The following is an 18,618-nucleotide window of genomic DNA, read 5'->3' on the forward strand; positions in this document are numbered from 1 at the left end:
TATCTGTTGCTCCAATTTCGTTTGATACATTTAAAACACCAACTAAGTTATGTATTAATGAAATTTATTTAATAATAAGAAAAACAATAGGAATAATACAAAGATACATCGTAGTATGATTATTACAAATAAATGTACTAAATCTATTCACAAGATTTTACAAAATAAAAACATTTCGTTCTTAAAAAAAAAAAAAAAAACAAATAATAATAACATTGAATGTTTAAAAGTTCATTTTAGCTAACTTTGGAATGATACGATTACGAATGATTATGTGATTTTTTTTTTTTCTAGAAAAAGATTACATTCATTAGAATAATACTGAGTAAAAAATATTGCACTAAAACCCAATTAGTTCATTTTTGTTTATATATTATTTAAATAGTACAGTTAATCTACAGGACGACAATAAGTATAAATTTAATTTATATAAGCAAAAAAAAGAAATCAATAGATTTGTGGATGGAATATAATTTTTAAATATATTTTTTATTGTTGTGTTCAAAAAACGGACTGATTTGTTATTTTCTTTTTTACGAGTATAAAGGGGTTAGTTATTGGCACAAATATTGCTCTAATTTAAAAAAAATAATTAGCAAACATCAATCGCCCCACTCATGAGATTAAATTCGAGTATTTCAATCAAAATGTTATTACAATGAATATAATTTAATACAAAGTTAGTTAATTGTATATAGGTAATTTACTTTTTAATTGCATTTTATGTTTGTATTAGTAGATGACTTTAATTGAGAGTAAATACTTCCTTTGGCAAGACCAGCTTTAGGTCCCTTACACAAGTCTGGATTTCGTCCGTTTGCTGAGCATGAACGTTCTTTTATAATACTTGCATCTGGTCCTAAAGCAATATTTTTCCTACCAACTGAGATATCCGGGTTTGCACCGTTCCAGGTAACATAATCAGCTCTGAAAGCAATAGATCAATATTATTAATAAAATATTTTATTATTCTTTAGAAATATATTTACAAAAGAAGATTGTCATCAGGTCCTTTATTGTATTCAGCATTATGTCCCATAGTTGCGATACGTCCCAAAATAGACTGAAATTCTTGCTTATGCAATATATCTTGTTCATCTTCGCTTGATTCTTTGGGAGAGGTTCTAAACGGTTGAATCAAAATTGTTTAGTAAAATAATTTTTCCAATTAGAAACTAGAATTATAAAAAAAATACGAAGTAACTACGAACATTGCAGTTTGATTAACAACAAATTCAAAGTGATACAGTTGGTTCCGAGCAGGATCTGTAATTCGGTACATTCATTTTTTCTTCGCTTGAGTTAAAATAAGACTGATCAGAGAAGTTGTTTTCACAGGAGAAAACCTTAAATTTGATGCCAGTAACAATTCTTTTTTTTAATATTAACTCTTTCTTCAGGTGAATCTTAAAGGTCTGACGTCTGATCCTTATCTGGCCTATTCATCAGTTTTCCTTAAATACCACTGTGAACTGGCAGTCAGTTGAGTAAACTTGTGGTTGGAGTTCAGACTGAAGAGTCCATCTCGCCACTACAGAACCAATTTAAAGGGTGTCGTGGCCGAATTTATAGCTTTAACAGCCGTCTGGCTGTCACTTAAAATAACTGGGCTTAAAGTATAGGTGCTATAGTAAGTGAGAGTGGGGCTAGCATGTTTGAATAAAGAAAGGTTGATAGGAGGGTGTGACCGTAAGGTTTGGCTGACAGCAGTTTGATTCCTTGAGTATCAAGTCGCTGCCTTAAACCTACGATAATTGATTTTTGCACCTTTTTTAACTGGGAAACCGACGAAGTTACGAATACCAGAGTTATGGGCGACAGAGTTACGGCCGTCAAAGTTACGCGAAACCGAAGTTACCAAAAACTAGAGTTACGAATTCTGAAGTTATGTTAAGCTATGACATGTGATTTTTGGGTTGGCAACAATTGCGAGGAACGATATGGAATTATGGAAATACAAACAAGAGATTAACATTTTTCTCATTGGTCAGAACTAAATGAGTTAAGCGAAAATGGGTGTTATTTAATCTTCTAAAATTTTTATTGGATAGGTATAGATATACATATATGGTTTTGTTTTTGTGAGAAGATCGCAAAAACGTTGAAATAGAAAAAAAACATAAGTATGCTTATGTGAGTTTGGGGGACATAATTGAAATTAACTTCTTATTTGTCCAACTAATATTGCACCTACGTATTTTTTTTCTATTAATTAATATAATTATTCATAGCGTATTTTGTAATACCCACTTTGTATATCTATACCTATCCAATCAAAATTTTACAAGATTAAATAACACCCATTTTCGCTTAACTCATTTAGTTCTGACCAATGAGAAAAATGTTAATCTCTTGTTTGTATTTCCATAATTCCATATAGTTCCTCGCAATTGTTGCCAACCCAAAAATCACATGTCATAGCTTAACATAACTTTAGAATTCGTAACTCTAGTTTTTCGTAACTTCGGTTTCGCGTAACTTTGACGGCCGTAACTCTGTCGCGCGTAACTCTGTTATTCGTAACTCCGTTACCATTTCTTTTTAACTATATTACGCTTTGTTGAATGCTGGCCACCATACTATGGAACCATAAGTATGGATTACCGTACAATCGCTATGTATGTACGTCCACACAATTATGTTCGATTTGAAGCCCCTTTTTTAACAAATTTTGTTGCAGGTAAAAACTCCGAACTCCAATATGTTCTCGTAAAATATGTCGCAAAGATTTAAAGAATTAATGATAATTACCGATCTCAACAATGTCATTATTCATAATTATATCATATATCTTTAAGGACAATTGATTGAGTGCTACTAACCAACTGCAGATCTACCACGAATTGTATGTTTCATCAATCAACAAATAATACTACGCATGCATTAGACATAAATCCATAAAATCCAATTTAGTAAGAATAATGATTTAATGAATATTATGAAAAGTATGAAGAGGATTACATTAGATTAGATTAAATTAGAAAAAATAAAAAACACATCACACGCATAAACGGCACACAAATAATGTATATAAAAAAAAAAAACTAAATTCAAAAATTTTATATTCGAGTATTTAAAAAAAAAATAATAGAAAACTAATTGTATATTATAATAAGTAAAATATAGACACAGCAAAACCGTTATTTCATACTTCAAAGATTCAACGTTTTTAGAACGAGGATATATTTTATCAGATTTTGTTTGCCATTTGAATGCAGTGCCATCTGCTGTCGATGCATTATACTCTTCAGATGATGAGGAGGATTTTGATAATAATTTTTTTAGAAATGATGATGGTTTTGATTTATATTTAGGAAATAATGACGACGATGATGATGATGATGATATGTGGCATGATGTAAATGATGATAATATCTTAGAAGGAATAATTTTTTCGTTGTACTTCTTGACGTGGACTTTTGAATTTTTGCGATGATCCCGGGCAACATTTTCGACATCGTTTGTTGGTGTTGTTGGTGGAAGGGTAATGGGAACAGGAATGGTTTTTTCACTACTTAATTTTGAAGTTGAGATGGATGTTGTTATAACTGTTGGTACTTGTAAGCTATTTGTGAAAAAATGGAATAAACGAAATAAAACATAATAATAAATAGAATTGCTGCAAAAGAATCGTGTCCAATTTTCAAAAAAATATAATAAATAAATACAAAAAAAGAAAAATTGAGAATTAGTTTTAGAAAGCGATTGTTTTTTTTTTACAATATTTGTACATTCGAGCAATGGAAAACAAAAAAATTATTAAATTTCCCACGAAACCTAAAAAAATTGATTATGTTGTAGACTACAGCAATTTCGCCGTTCAATATTTTTTCGAAGGTACATAATGTACATTTTCTTACTAAATGTCAATGTAATATATTTTTTAAACCTACCAGTTCATAATAACGGTATATGTGTCATGTGGAGTCAATATCATTGACTTCAAGATAGTCGATCCAAAAAATAATTACAATTTTTCTATTTCAGATAAAGAAAAATGTCTGCTTTTTGGAAATTCTTATCAGATATTTATTGGTGAACTTCGGTACTTGTAAATGCACTTTGTTTTTTGAAAACAGATTGTTCAATGGTTTGTTAGTGTTATTTAAAAAACATATATATTTCCATTATGGTGACAGAAAATAAAAATTATCTGAAAAAAACGTGCAAGTGTTCAAACAACTGTTTGGAATATCTTGTTTAAAACAAGCTCGATTTAGTTTCTGCTGGATAAAAGTTAGCATACCAATAGGTACAAAACACAAAATTTTCATTCATTCATTTCAAAGATAAAGATAAAAATATAAAGTGATTACGATGTCATTAAAGGTATTGTACTAACTCTAACTCTTTATTTATCCGAATTTACTTTTTGTGACTGAATAAAATGAAATTGAGGAATTTATGATTTGTTTATTCATTGTACAAAGAAATTGTACTTTTTGATCAAAGAATTTTCCTTTTTTCATGTTAAAGTCCATTTATGAAGCAATACTAAAGCTACCAAAAAAATCAACCAAAGAAATGTTTTTGGTTGATACTGATTTTCCTTTTCCAATTATTGAAGTTGCAACTGGTGCTAGTTCATTATTTTGACAATTTTTTTAAGTTGTACCTAAATAAGTTTTTAATAAATATCCCAAAGTTGTACGACTGATTTGTAACAGCAGTTTACTTTTTGAATCAAATAAATAAATAGTTTAAAAAGAAACCAACAGATGGCACTTAAAACTTTCTCTAATTTAAATTAAAATTTCTTTTGTCGCTTGACATTTTTCTGATAGTAATTTATCAAACAAAAAATTTAATTTTAAAGTTTTATGTACCTTTTTTAAAGTAAAATATAAACAATACATAAGGGGAAGGGGTCAGACATTCTTATATGCATATAAAAATGCACATAAAAAGAAGAGAAATATATATATTTATGAAATGTGATGAAGTTGTAAAAATTTTGTGTTACAACAGCTCAAAACGTACAAAAAAAAAACAAAGTAATCATAATTATTTTTTTTTTTTTCATAAACGTTATATGAACAAAAGAACTTTGTTTTGAGAACTAACTTGTTACTTCCATCTTGTATTCCATCAACACAAGAATCTTCATCTAATGCACATTGTAATGCATCAGCATCTTTTTTGGCCCGACATTCGTCTTCATCATGTACAATTTGTAATATTTGTGTAGCTCTGTCTTCTGAATAATTAACACTCTCTAGAGCCATTGATATTATTCGTTCAGCAATTTCTTTGAACTTTTCTTGTAGTCGAATTTTCACTTTAGTTTGAGGGCAAAAGAAATAGTTAATTTAAATTTTAACATTTACCACAAGTGAACAAGAATATCTACTTACTTTGATTCTTTTCTTCTTCGGTGTATACCTTCGGGCGCAACGGAATTATTTTATTACACTCCTCGCCTTCCGTATTATTCGATTTTCCTTCATTACGGAGAGTGAGTTTTGGTGGCGCAGCAACATCTCGTTTAACATAGCCCATCGCAATAAGTGTTTCCGAAGCCTTTTGGACATTATTGTCAGAATTGGCAAGAATATCCAGAAGCAAAGTCTCATCAGCTTTGGGAAATACGTTCTTCATATATCTAAAAGAATAGGATTTGATTTGATTTTATACTGTACTGTTTGAGGGTCATGGCATGCGTTTTGATTTTGAAAAACAATAATAGTATAAAAACTAACACAGAAAACAAAAGCATACACACATAATTAAAATTAAATAATCAATCATAATGGAGTTTATTCTAATCCATATGAAAAATAAATCAAAAAGAAAAAAAAACAGTTGAACAATATAATTTTAATGACAAAACAATTTGAAAAAAATCATAAAATTTTTCCAAAAGAGTGCTTATATTCTTTAAAGTTAGTTATGATATTCAATAGTTAATAGTACTTGTTAACCAACTTAATCTGAATGAATCGCAATTACAGAAGTATTTTCTATAAGACCAAAATACAATTTAATTTTAATATTAGTTAAGGAAAATAGAAAAATAATGTACAAACAACAATGTCCAATAAACTAGCATTCTATTTAACTCGTGTTGTTTTTTTTTGTTTTGTTGTTTTATTTTTACTGATGTTTAAGAAATTTAAGTTTTTTATTTTATCATTAATTTAATAATATGTAAAATATAAAAAAAGTAGGTTTTATGAGTTATTTTAAAATTAATCCACATATTAAAAAAAAAAAAAATTCAAGAAAATGTATTGACTTTCTTTTAAGGAATTGATTTTCCAAAAATAACGGTTAGATAATAACGATAATAACGGTTTGAAAATGTTTTTTTTTTTTTGTTTAATTTAAAAAGTAGAATCTGGATGTGCGACAATACAAGTATTTTTTTAAATTAAAATCATAGCCGTTTTTGAGAAAAACAATTTTTTCGTTTTGGTAATATGGCATTCTACAACATCGCAATGTCATGCCTAATTTATCTTGACCTCGAGTGTTCTAAATTTTAGCTTACATACAAAATTCTCTTAAAAATGTAGACGAGCTAAAATTAACATACATATTTAAGAAAAAGAAAATCGCATATTCGTTTCCAATAATACCTACATTTTTTATAATTCAAAATTAAACGGACGAAAAAAAGTTAAGAAAAATTTTTAATACAAATGCAAAATTTTGAAATGAAAAATAATTTAAAAAATTACTTTCATTGTTTTAAAAGTTTTAAATTATTATTTTTTCAACTGTTGATAGAAAATTAAAAAATGGTTATCTGGATTTAAATAAAGTATATCAAGATCTGAAGAACCTTCCGATTGCCGTTTGAAAGCTTTTTTTTAAGATGTTAGAAAAAAAATATCAGCTAGGTTTCACATCTCATTTACACTCGAAGTCAAATTGAAATCAATTCACTTTCTTTTGTCTCTGGAGCCTAGGGTGGACAAACGATAAACTAACGAAGATGAACTATGGTTTGGATTATTTGATGTCATTTCATTTGTTTTAATAAGTCCCCATGATGAAGATAGGGGAATTTAAATTTTTAGGAGAATGACTTTGTGTGAAATTTAGATTTTGTGATATCTCTTTACTGAGGAGTGTACAATTTAACGTAATTAATAAATTGAATATTTCGATTCATGTTAATCGGGAAGAATAGAAAGAATATCCAACTAGCGGCTGGGCTGAAGCAATATAGTGATCTAGAAAAGACATTGAATCAGATCGAACCACAGGGTCTTGAGAATCAATATAGCGAGAACACCGGTTATTAAAAAGCAATGTGTCGTTTATTTGTATGCTATTTAATTCGTTTATTCTTCTAAGTGGCTTTATATTTGTTGATAGAAATGCATTTTCTGGCATTAAATAGTTGATTGAATTTAATTTCACTTTAATTTCATGCAACCTGAACTATGAACGAAAAACATATAATTTTAAGACGAAATATCCGTCGCTGCTTCCCAGTCTCCAACTTTTGAATTCACTCAAAATAAAAATCCACAGAAAGCAAAAAAAAAAAAATAAGAAGGTAATATGTGACACTTTTGTTGCAAATAAATAAATGTTTTTTCTTTATTGAAAAAAAAAAAAAAAAAAAAAAAAAAAAAAATACAACAAAAATAGGAAAATATTGAAAAGGAACAAAAACGAAAATAAAGAAAAGTTTTATGAAAAAATTCGGACCTCAACTTCATCTTGGGCGATGAATGTGGCTTTGGTGAGTTACGAATTTCTCCAATTTTCGGTGATCCATGTCCGAATCCAAGACTGCTATGCATAGTCAGGACACTACCGAATCGCCCGCCCGGTATTGGGCTTGCTGTTCGTGACATACGGGATTGACTGCCCGCCCCAATATCAGGACGACGAGCCGGTGGTGTCATCTGAAACGCAGAGTTACTGTGGAACAGATGACGCTGTGATGGTGGTGTTACAAATGGTCCTGGCATTGTAACTGGATGCTTTTCCACCTGAAGAGCGCTTATAACAACCGCTTCGCGATTATAGTATCTACATTTTGTTTGTTTTGTTTGTTGTATTTAGTTTTGAAATTGAGTGTTATTGTTCAATTTGAGTGCATTTGTGTTGGATGTGTTATTTTTATTTATTTATTACAGAGGACAAATACACAGAACAATTATTGATTAATTGTAGTTGGTTAGTCAAAAAGCGTGAGGAAGCGATAAAAGGCAAAGAAGTTAATTAAGTTAAACATTTTGTTGTTAAATTGATTGCTTAAAGCACGTGAATAAAGTTTATTATTTATTTTATACTCAAATATTGATACTTACTTTTTAAGCAGCAAACGGATATGGTTTTCGCCAGCGGTAGGAAACATATTTTGAATTTTTGCCACCACAGCATCGGTGTCAATTTGGCTTGAAAATGATGTTTCTTGAATTGTTGATCGTCGGGACATGTTTCCTGTGCGTGGTGTTTGTGGTGCAGAAGATTTCAAATGGGACACTGGAGACATTTCCTGAACAAAGACATGAGTAGAAATTTTTCATTAAAAATCAATCGATAAGCTTTTTACAATACAACAAAAAAATTATACACCTACCATTTGCAGTTGACTCTTTGTCGATAAAAGAGGACTGGCAGATATGTTATACAAACTCGGGTTGGGTCCTTGGAAAGCTCGCATAGCAGGAAAGTTATTTGACGGATACACATGGTAAGGAGATCCATGCAGTGGCTATGTTATATATACATCGAGAACAAGACACGAACAAGAGACAATAGAAAATTGTATTTATGTACATACAAGAGTTGGAAAGAGGGAAAAATTAGATTAAAAATTGATAAAGTGAAATTAACATTTAAGTGGAAGTAGGTTACACGTAATATCGATCAAAGTGTATTTTACCTGCATTGGAATAGATTCTGTTGAGCATTTTTCATTTTGTAACTGTTTGTAGCGGATTCGGGGATCTTCCAACTGCATTGCTTTGGTGAAGTAGTTTATGTAGTAACTGTAAAAAGATATAAATTCAAATTCTGTTTTTTTTTTTTTTGTAAGAAGAAGTTAGGATGGAAGTTAGGAGGAAATCTATTGAGCCAATCTTAGCAGACCCAAAAGTACGGTGCCTAATTAAGGTCTTTGATGAAGTAACGGATTCTATGAATGAACTCCATGATTTTGAATAATAGATATAAAAGTCTGCCTGTCGAATTCTTTAAGATCCTGTATAGAGGAGGAATATTCAGGGATGTTAAAAACTAAGAAGTTTGAAAATTATTTTGCCGCTGTCGAAAATACTGCATCAAAAAATTATTTTGCAGCTAAAACGAAAGCATTAACATTTCAAAATGTAGGTTTGTCTTTTTGCCATATATACCTATACCATACCCGCAGTAAGAGACTACATGCGTTACAAAAACAACGTGCAGCTGTCGATAAAAATAGAAGCTTTAATCCAAATACGGATAGAATTTCGGAAAAATTAATTAGTTTCTCTTTTTCTTTATCCAAGTGCGTTTGTATTGAGTGTTGATAATTGGAAAATTCGCCTACGTAATAATAATAATTTAACTATATCCTTGTAGGACCTAAGGTCTTTTAAATGCATATGCCCGGCACTAATTAGAAGGAAAGCTTGGGAGATAAAGAAAAGAATGCTGCCGGAGGTAGGGCTCGAACTCACACCTCTAGGTTAGCAGTCAAGCAATACATTCACTGCACCATTTCGACCCGCAATCATCATATATATTATTACGGTTGTCGAACACCCTTTTCCTGGACTTACACCGAACAGATTTTAATAAATTATATCTTAAAAAAAGGCGAATTTCTGCCGCCAGAATCTGGCAAAATATAAATATATAAATGTTTATAATTTTTAAGAAATCTTAATTTGTTTAAAAAATAATATTCCAGCCAAAATGAATTTTAAAATGACTTTTTATCACTTTCCAATGAATCTGGAAATGTTTGACATGGCGTGTTCCTGTTCACATTAGGGGTGTTCGTATATCATTAGTTCGTATCATCAGGGGCGTTCATTAGGCGAGTAAATTCTCCGATTTGCTTAAAAATTCTGATGGTTAACATTTTAAGCATTATTATGTACAAACAAATTGCAGATAAGTTTGGACAAAAATATGAAACCTGTCAAATTTTAGAAGTGGGGATGAAATCCTCTCAGAGAAAGAAAAAATTGTGCAAAAGTACGCAAACTCTTTTAGGACAAAATTATCATTTATTAAAAGAAAAAAAGAAGGCACTAGCTTTTGAAAGATTTCAGACTTTTGTCCCAAGAAATTTTTGGGCAGAAATTTGCAAGAGGGGCTCTCTTTTTTGTAAAAAAAAAACTACACAGTTTCAGTCTAATCAAACAGGAATTGGGTTAAAAAAGTTGAAAAAAGGAGAATTATTTCTGTTTTAGGCAGTACCTAAACAGCCCTGTTACATGTAACATTAGTTATACATTTTTATTTAATTTTTGGAACACAAATTAAAAATGCCAACTTTTGAGGTTCTGGGTAGTCAACCTCCGTAAAAAAAAGATCACTCAAAAGTTTTATTTTGTATTTAAGTGCCTTATATCATGTTTTCACTAAAATCCAAATGAGATATTTTCGTAAACTATTTCATTTTGAATGGTTAATGGTTAATGGTTAACCCATAGAATCCGTTCCACCCGTTGTGTCAATCAATCCGTTGAAATTGAAGGATGGGACAGAAAGGGGTGACCCAAAGAATACGTTGCATGACGGATTGCTTTTTGACAGCTCACTTTAAATTCCAAGGTGTGTTCGATATTTTCTCGATGAATGTGCACTAAGGAAGTTCTGATGCAAGAAATTGTTAACTATTATCGTTGTTCTTTTTTTTTTTAATAAAATAAAATACGCTACTAGACTTTATGTATGTTCTTGCTCTTCAGTTAAAAACAATTTTTAATAACAGATTATCATTTGTAGATATGACTTTGGCATAATAAAATTGAACTCTACAACAGAATTTTAGTATTTAATTGATATAATTTATTAGATATATCATTAAATGTTACTTTTATTACATTTTCTTCACAAATAAACAACTAAAGTTCACAATTCATAAAATCAGAAAAGAAAAGAACACAGTTCTTAGCTCTGAAATTCCCCGGTCTGCACTCCGAAACAGAAAATCGAACTGATCTATTGTTGACAACCAATGTCAAAGGATACGACAGATGAAAAAGTAGAAAGTTGGGCTATTTCTTCCGTCGAATTCGTCAAATACAAATAATTGATTTATTTTATTCATTTATCACATAATACGATATTTTGATAGGAATAATTATATTCCACATAGTGTAGTTCCGATAACCAATGAAAGATACAAAATATTTTGCTTATTTTTTACTTTGGTGTACTTAGCGTAGTTCCTTCAACATCAAGTGCGGTCCTACCTTTATTTTAATTATTCTTTCAGATCATTGAACACTTCTACATAAGATGTTTCCAAAATTATTGGAAAGTGGAAGTGTTCATCGCTTTTGACAGGATCTTTGGAATAAGTTCAGTGGGGAACTTCCAACGATTGTCAGTATAAGAAAATAGTCAAAAGAAAACAGAAAAAAAGAAAAAAAAATTTACAGCTATAGCTGGGATGGTGAAGACTGAAGACATAAACAAACAAAAGGAGGCGCGAATTGCGATAGAGTTTTGTGAATTTAGTTCGTGTTTTCCAAAATAAATATGTAAAATTAATTATTTTTTTTTAATTAATCGGAAATAAAAACTTTAAATTTGAAAACAATCGCGAAATATAAAAGTTTTTGTGGTTAAATGATTTCGAACACACAGTGTTTGTTGTAATGTAAGTGTGTGTGACAATATGTTTTTTGTTTACATTTTCCCTGCCGAGATATGTCAAATTAGAAAAGGAAAAGACAAAGATAGTTTTTGGAATTTCCCTTTATGAAAAAAAAACACCGCCAGAAACAAAACAATAACAAACGTTTAATGGCGTTTTTAATTGGCAATCCGGAATTGTTCTTCGATTCAGAATCCCAATTGAACAGTTTTTTTTATTCCGAAGAATCTGAAGTTTAACATGTGCCACATATATGTGTAATCGCGCCAAACTTCATTTGTTTTTGTGCTGCAAACACAAAAAGTGATTCTGCTTCTGATTCTGTTTTTAAAACCAGAAGAGAAATTCTGTTTTTTTTCAGAATCAGAACTGTCAGTTTTGATTTTTGGTTTTTTGTGAAATTTTTTGAATCCAAAATGGATGCCATGCTATGGTTTTCGTTTTTTTTTTGTGAAAAAAATTTGTTTGCATCCATCATGGATGTAATGGCCTTCCACTGCGGAGTTAATATTAAAAAAACAAAAGCGACTTTTCTGACAGACAGCTGCCAAAGTTTATGTACAGTGGTGCCAAATATTTGCATGGATTTCAAAAATCAATATAGATAAACAAAAAAACACACCTATGGTTTTTTTTTCAAGATTTTTTGTAAGTACCTACATATATGTATGAACATATTCCGTAGGAACATTTCATCTTCCATTTGCCAGGAAAAGTCTGGGAAGTGTACCTATGTATGTACATATATAGTATATACATTAGGGTGGGTCAAAAAACTCGAAATTCTTTTTTTTGAATTGGTACTCCGAAAAATCGATTGCTAGACCCCTCCAGAATATACACACCAAATATGAGCTCTTTGTATTAATGGGAAGGTCCTCCGCTTTGCAATTTTCCATTTTTACATCAAGCTTCTACTAAAAAAAAATAATTTTTTTATTTATTGACTTTTTAGCAAATTTCTTTTCATATTCTTGTAGGAAATTGAACGCTCTACAAAAAAGGCCTTATACACTTTTTTCGTTTATCTAACCGTTGAATAGATATTTGAGGTCCAAAAATCGAGAAAATCTTTAAAAATTCGTTTTTTGTTCTTAATTTTGTAACAAATTGAAAAATTATAATGATCAAACGCGCAAGACATATTCTTGTTGAAAATTGATTGCTCCACAAAAAAGGACTTATTAACTTTTTTCATTATGATAACCATTCTAAAGATATTCGAGATCAAAGTTAAAAAAAAATATAAAAACATTTTATATTTTTAAAAAATTTCTAATTCACTGAAACTTCATTATTTTCAAATTAGCAAGATATATTCTTGTAGGGGCTTAAACGTTCTACAAAAAATTCCTTGGAATGAAACTGATTGCTTTAACCGTTTAGAAGATATTCGTATCCAAACCAATGCTCACTGATTTCAATAGTTTTCTTATGACCCGTATGCATTGCGATTTGGATACGAATATCTTCTAAACGGTTAAAGCAATCAGTTTCATTCCAAGGAATTTTTTTGTAGAACGTTTAAGCCCCTACAAGAATATATCTTGCTAATTTGAAAATAATGAAGTTTCAGTGAATTAGAAATTTTTTAAAAATATAAAATGTTTTTATATTTTTTTTTAACTTTGATCTCGAATATCTTTAGAATGGTTATCATAATGAAAAAAGTTAATAAGACCTTTTTTGTGGAGCAATCAATTTTCAACAAGAATATGTCTTGCGCGTTTGATCATTATAATTTTTCAATTTGTTACAAAATTAAGAACAAAAAACGAATTTTTAAAGATTTTCTCGATTTTTGGACCTCAAATATCTATTCAACGGTTAGATAAACGAAAAAAGTGTATAAGGCCTTTTTTGTAGAGCGTTCAATTTCCTACAAGAATATGAAAAGAAATTTGCTAAAAAGTCAATTAATAAAAAAATTATTTTTTTTTTAGTAGAAGCTTGATGTAAAAATGGAAAATTGCAAAGCGGAGGACCTTCCCATTAATATAAAGAGCTCATATTTGGTGTGTATATTCTAGAGGGGTCTAGCAATCGATTTTTCGGAGTACCAATTCAAAAAAAAGAATTTCGATTTTTTTGACCCACCCTAATATACATACATAATGTACATAAGAAAAAAGCCGGAATATTTGAAGGCTCCAGGGGAAAAACAGCACAAGTCCATTCCAACTCATTTCGAGAAAAATGCGTTTTTAAATTTTGTTCTCCATACAACTTAGTACTTAGCACACAATTTATTTATTTTTTCAGCAAGGCTTAAATTTGTTTTATAAAAGTAAGGATGCCATCAGATAGTGGTCAGTAAATACTACAAGACCTCATCATTCGTTTATTTTTGACAAAAAGTGGACATGTGCCGTTTTTCCCCTGGACCCTTCATTTGCTCTTTGCGTGCTATAGGGGCGTAAGTGTTGCACCCCTATTACGATTGTCAACTATCAATTCTTTGCCCCTGGGTAAAAAGGACTTACATAAATGATAGTTTACCAGAAAATCCGATTGAAGTTGAAAATCGATGAATTTTTGAGCATTGATCCCCTTATTTTTATAAGAAAGAGTTACTCTAAATTTATGTTTTTGATACCAAATAAAAGAGCTTATTCTCTTTTCATCAAAACCCGAAAGTGCAATTTTGTGACTTAACCTCTTTGTAGCCGGAAGCAAAGAATTTATAGTTGTTAAAAAAAATTTGATCTCTTATTTGCTTTGAAAAAAATTTGAAAACGAAGAATGATGCTAACCGTGAAATGTAACTGAAAAGATCCATTAAAAAAATGACCAGTTTTCCCCCATTTCGATTTTAAAACATCAAATTTCAGTATTTATCAACTATCAATTGATAGTTAAGGTGGTGAATGCATGATTCAACATCGGTTCAAGTTCTTCAAATTGACCAAGTTTGAGATATTAGTTGCGGCAACCTGTTTGAAATAGAGTTAATTATAAAATGTATGTACAACTTAGGGAACCTAGAATTGCTAAATTTAATGTGCCATATTCATAGCTGTTTAACTTAAACTGGGGCTAATCCAATGTATTTTAAAAGGGATGAACAGGAGTTTTTTAGTAATTCTCGACTTTTTAAAAAACACACTCTGCATTTACATTTGTACCTACCTAGCTATACTTTCTTTTTATTTAAGCATGCGAGAAGTCTCGCACGGGTAAGCTAGTATAGCTTTATTAAAAGAACACACCTATTATTAAATTTTGTAGGGACTCGTTTTTTTGTTTTTACTTGCTTACTTTACAAGCTTAGGATTCGTAAAAAAATCAAACTTTATTTTAAAATCAGGCATGACATTACTATGATAGAGAGTACCAAAAATATACCTGTCTGCCCATCTTTCTGCTTCTATTAAATCGGTGGAAGGATTTGCTTCAAGCTTGGTACTTAAGGATATTCGATGAACCCTACAGGGAAAATCGAATTTCTTAACAAAAATAACTTAAGATTATGATTAAAATAAATAAATGAAAAAAAAAAAACAATGGCGTACTTTTAAGTTCCGGCTTGCACGTAAACTAATGAAACAATTTTAGTGAAAATGTTTTTAAAGAAGATATTAATAATCGTGATATTAAAATTTGCAAATTTACAAAAACAAAATACATTTGTGGATTAAAAAAAAAAAGAGTAATCCATTCTTCTTTGTCGATGACGGTCAAAATATTCGTACACCCGTTTTTAAGATGTAAGAACAGCGATATCAAAACTCCACTAGCATAAATCTGCTTATGCGGATAACCTCTTGGCATAACTGTTTAAAAAGTCCGAGATTTGGTTAAAAGTATACATACACTAACCCATTTTAACAAATTCGTCGGAAGAAGTATTCTTCAAAGGATTCAAAATTCGGAATAGTGCGCTATTTTTTGTGTTCGCCTAGAACCTTATGTCGGCGATCCAATCGGCCTCTAGTATTATTGTTTTAGGTGATAAAAATCTGCCATCGACAAAATCTTACGACTGCGATGTAATTTGGAAAAAAAACATTTACGATAGTGTTAATAGGAAGAGCTATCTTTCAAAAAATAAGGGCAGTCCTGTACAAGACAAGAATGGGGCGGAGGCGAAAATGTCCTGGGTTCCGTTAAAGAAAAGATTCTAAGAGTGATGTTCGTGTACCGATACATTGGAGAGTAGAGATTTATATAACTTCTTATCCATCGCAGATGAACAATGTAGCAGAGAAGGATCCCATCTAAGGTGTTTCGGTCATGTAGAGGAACAGCTCAACAAACAAGAAGTGTTTAACTGAATTGAAGCTTCTATATACACCTGGATGCACCCTGGTATTGTTAGCGACCGCTTAAGCAATAAAATACATCAGCTGTTGCTTGCATACTGTCGTAAAGAGATTTGTTTGAAGAGCTCCGAAATTGAAAAAAATAATTAAATATGAAAGCGTGTGATTTTTTTTTAATTTGAACGCCACATATAAGCTGTACAGGTTGAACACTATCGACGCAAAACTTTTGAAACTCTGTTAAATTTGCTCTATGGAGTTCGTTTTAAATCGAACGGAAAAAATGATCACAGTGAAGCATTCGATTTATAAAAAGGACTTTGATAAAAATGTGCGGCTCCTTTGACTTGCCCAAGTTCTCTATAAAAATAACTAACAGGGTAATTATTTCACATTCAACAAATCTCTTTTAAAAAGTCGATCCTCATAATAAAAAATTCTATATGAAAAAAAAAAACGATTCATTACCCCACTTCATTAACTAATCCTCGATTAAATAAATAACTAAGCACAAAATCGTTAAAGAAAAACCTATTGAAATGCAAACACAGGTGTTCTTTCTTTTCAAGTGAAATTACAAAAGCCACAATTAAAAAGTTCTCCGGTTTCACTTTTTAAGCATTTAAAAAGTCAATATGAATTCAAACATCCTATTCACAGCTCTTTCGGCATGAATCCCCTCAAGGACTCTTGTTTAAGATTCCCACATATAAATGCATTCAACATTTACTTTTAGACAACACGACGACGATGATGATGACGATGACGCGCCAATGAAAGGACATCCCAAACAAAAACACCCAAGAAGAGCACCCGTTCAAGGACAGTTGATTGACGTGAGGACTTGAGAAACCGCACAAACAAAAAACAGTCAACAAAAACAAAAACACACATGAAACTCCTTCATTCCCGGCATCTTCATCGCATCGTTCGCGTTGTGTCGTTCTCTCATCACAAATATGATAAGTGCACTCGGCATAAATTGTGGCGGGTTTTGTGTGGCCCATTCTCTTCCGCCTGTATTTTGTTAATAAGCCACAATAAGTGGTGTTCTGGGTGGCTTCGAGAGAATGAAAACATTTACCACAACCCCTTTTCGAATATGTGAAGACATATCGTCTTTTCAAAACGAATTCATTTAGATACTGCGCAATAGAGAGTAAGCTAAAGCTAAAGGATTTTTTGTGTGTGTCTCTATGATTGCGTTGTCATTTTCCTTATCTCATAACATGTCCTTATTTTGCGAAAGGACTTGAATTGAAACGAGGTCCTCGAGGGATGCATCATCATACAACATATATGAGAAAAAGACAAACGAGAAAAAAATTCACACCATCATCATGAGAACAAATGTTGTAATTATCTTTATCCTTTTTTTATATCTCGTCTGTTTTTGCAATGAAATTGCTTTGGGAGTGTTTTTTCTCAAGAGGATGCAATATCCTACTGTTGTCGACCTAAATTTCAAGAGCCAGGAGAAACGAACGGTTTTCTGATTGCTTTTTCCGAAGCACTTCATTTCTGAGGCATACTTTCAGGAGGAATAATTAACATTTTGAAAAAAAAAAACACATCCGCATACTTTTAAAAAAAATATGCGGATATGCAAATTTGTTTGCATTGCATAGTTTTAGGGATTTTAATAATTCTGCCGAATATGACACCATCGCCATTTTGAATATGTGCTATGCAAAGTGGCAAATTCAACGTAGCGTCGGAATTTTATTTATTTCTCATAAATTTTCACGGAATAAAAATACTTACCAATTTCCTGTGGTTTGATCGAATTTACAATCCCAGCCTGGTGGCAGTTTTGTATATTGTCCACTTGTTTCGGCCATTTTTATGAAATTCCAAAATAAGTGGGAAAATTTGCAATCTCTTTTTATTTTTTTTTTTCACTGATTGGGGATTTGATGAAGGACAGCTTTTAGCAAGTGGACTTTACAAACAAGGATACGGGAGCAAACTGAAACTGAAGGATTAAAAGGATTCTTGTTATGTTTTTTCTATGAAAATTTGGTGGATGCGCAGCAGTGGCAAAAATGTAGACATAAACAAGAGAGGTAAACACAGGTTTATTTTTTATCTTTTTTATTTAAATGTGGGTGTGAAATTTGACATACAATATTACGTCATCGTCAATTAATTTTTCGAAATTGAGTAGGGACGCAAACCTACAGTAAAGCTTAAAAGTTTTCATACAGAACTGAAATGCAGAAATTTTTTTTGCATTGGGTGCGTTCATGTACGCATAGATACCCTATCCAAGATACCTAAATATCCGATACGTTTGTGAACACGAATCAGCTGTTCATCAAATTTCCCATAAGATGCACCCATTTACTGAAGTTTTATATAGCAAAACGAACTTTTTGGCTTAACGCCTTGTCAAACGAAAGAGTTTCAAAAGCTAAATTTGAGAACTAATGAGCTTTAAACGCAACACTGTGTCCTGTACATGAAAGCGTTGGTGTGGAAGAGCCTATCAGAAAAACATTAAAAACTACAAATTTTAAGGCTCCCCCTAATGCCGACTCTTCACGAGTCTATTTCGTGCGATATGTTGTGCTG

At 31.0% G+C, this 18,618-nt stretch overlaps 1 protein-coding gene across 4 annotated transcripts; it reads right to left on the reverse strand.

Moving 5' to 3' along the window:
• Positions 1 to 222: 222 nt before the first annotated feature.
• On the reverse strand, positions 223 to 18,126 carry LOC129911754 (uncharacterized). 4 transcript variants are annotated; one of them, XM_055989661.1, is made up of 10 exons: positions 17,809 to 18,126; positions 8,849 to 8,954; positions 8,543 to 8,677; positions 8,271 to 8,458; positions 7,663 to 7,989; positions 5,355 to 5,602; positions 5,065 to 5,278; positions 3,152 to 3,565; positions 990 to 1,124; positions 223 to 927 (listed from the first exon to the last, which is right to left on the reverse strand). In XM_055989661.1, exons 1-10 carry the CDS (start codon positions 17,883 to 17,885, stop codon positions 711 to 713), a joined length of 2,061 nt encoding a protein of 686 aa, XP_055845636.1. In that variant the 5' UTR covers positions 17,886 to 18,126; the 3' UTR covers positions 223 to 710. The 4 variants fall into 4 exon arrangements, with proteins under 4 accessions (XP_055845636.1, XP_055845637.1, XP_055845638.1 ...); XM_055989662.1 differs by having other exon boundaries at positions 3,404 to 3,565; positions 17,809 to 18,125; XM_055989663.1 differs by lacking the exon at positions 7,663 to 7,989 and having other exon boundaries at positions 17,809 to 18,125.
• Between the last annotated feature and the right edge of the window lie 492 nt (positions 18,127 to 18,618).

This window comes from Episyrphus balteatus, chromosome 2, assembly GCF_945859705.1.
Source record: "Episyrphus balteatus chromosome 2, idEpiBalt1.1, whole genome shotgun sequence".
Taxonomy (NCBI): Eukaryota; Metazoa; Arthropoda; class Insecta; order Diptera; family Syrphidae; genus Episyrphus; species Episyrphus balteatus.

Coding starts and splice junctions, on each gene's coding strand:
- LOC129911754 (XM_055989661.1), bottom strand. CDS start 17,885: ATGGCCGAAACAAGTGGACAATATACAAAACTGCCACCAGGCTGGGAT. Junction 5,603..7,662: donor TCGCCCAAGATGAAGTTGAG/GTCCGAATTTTT, acceptor CTATTCTTTTAG/ATATATGAAGAACGTATTTC. Junction 1,125..3,151: donor AAAAACGTTGAATCTTTGAA/GTATGAAATAAC, acceptor TCAACCGTTTAG/AACCTCTCCCAAAGAATCAA.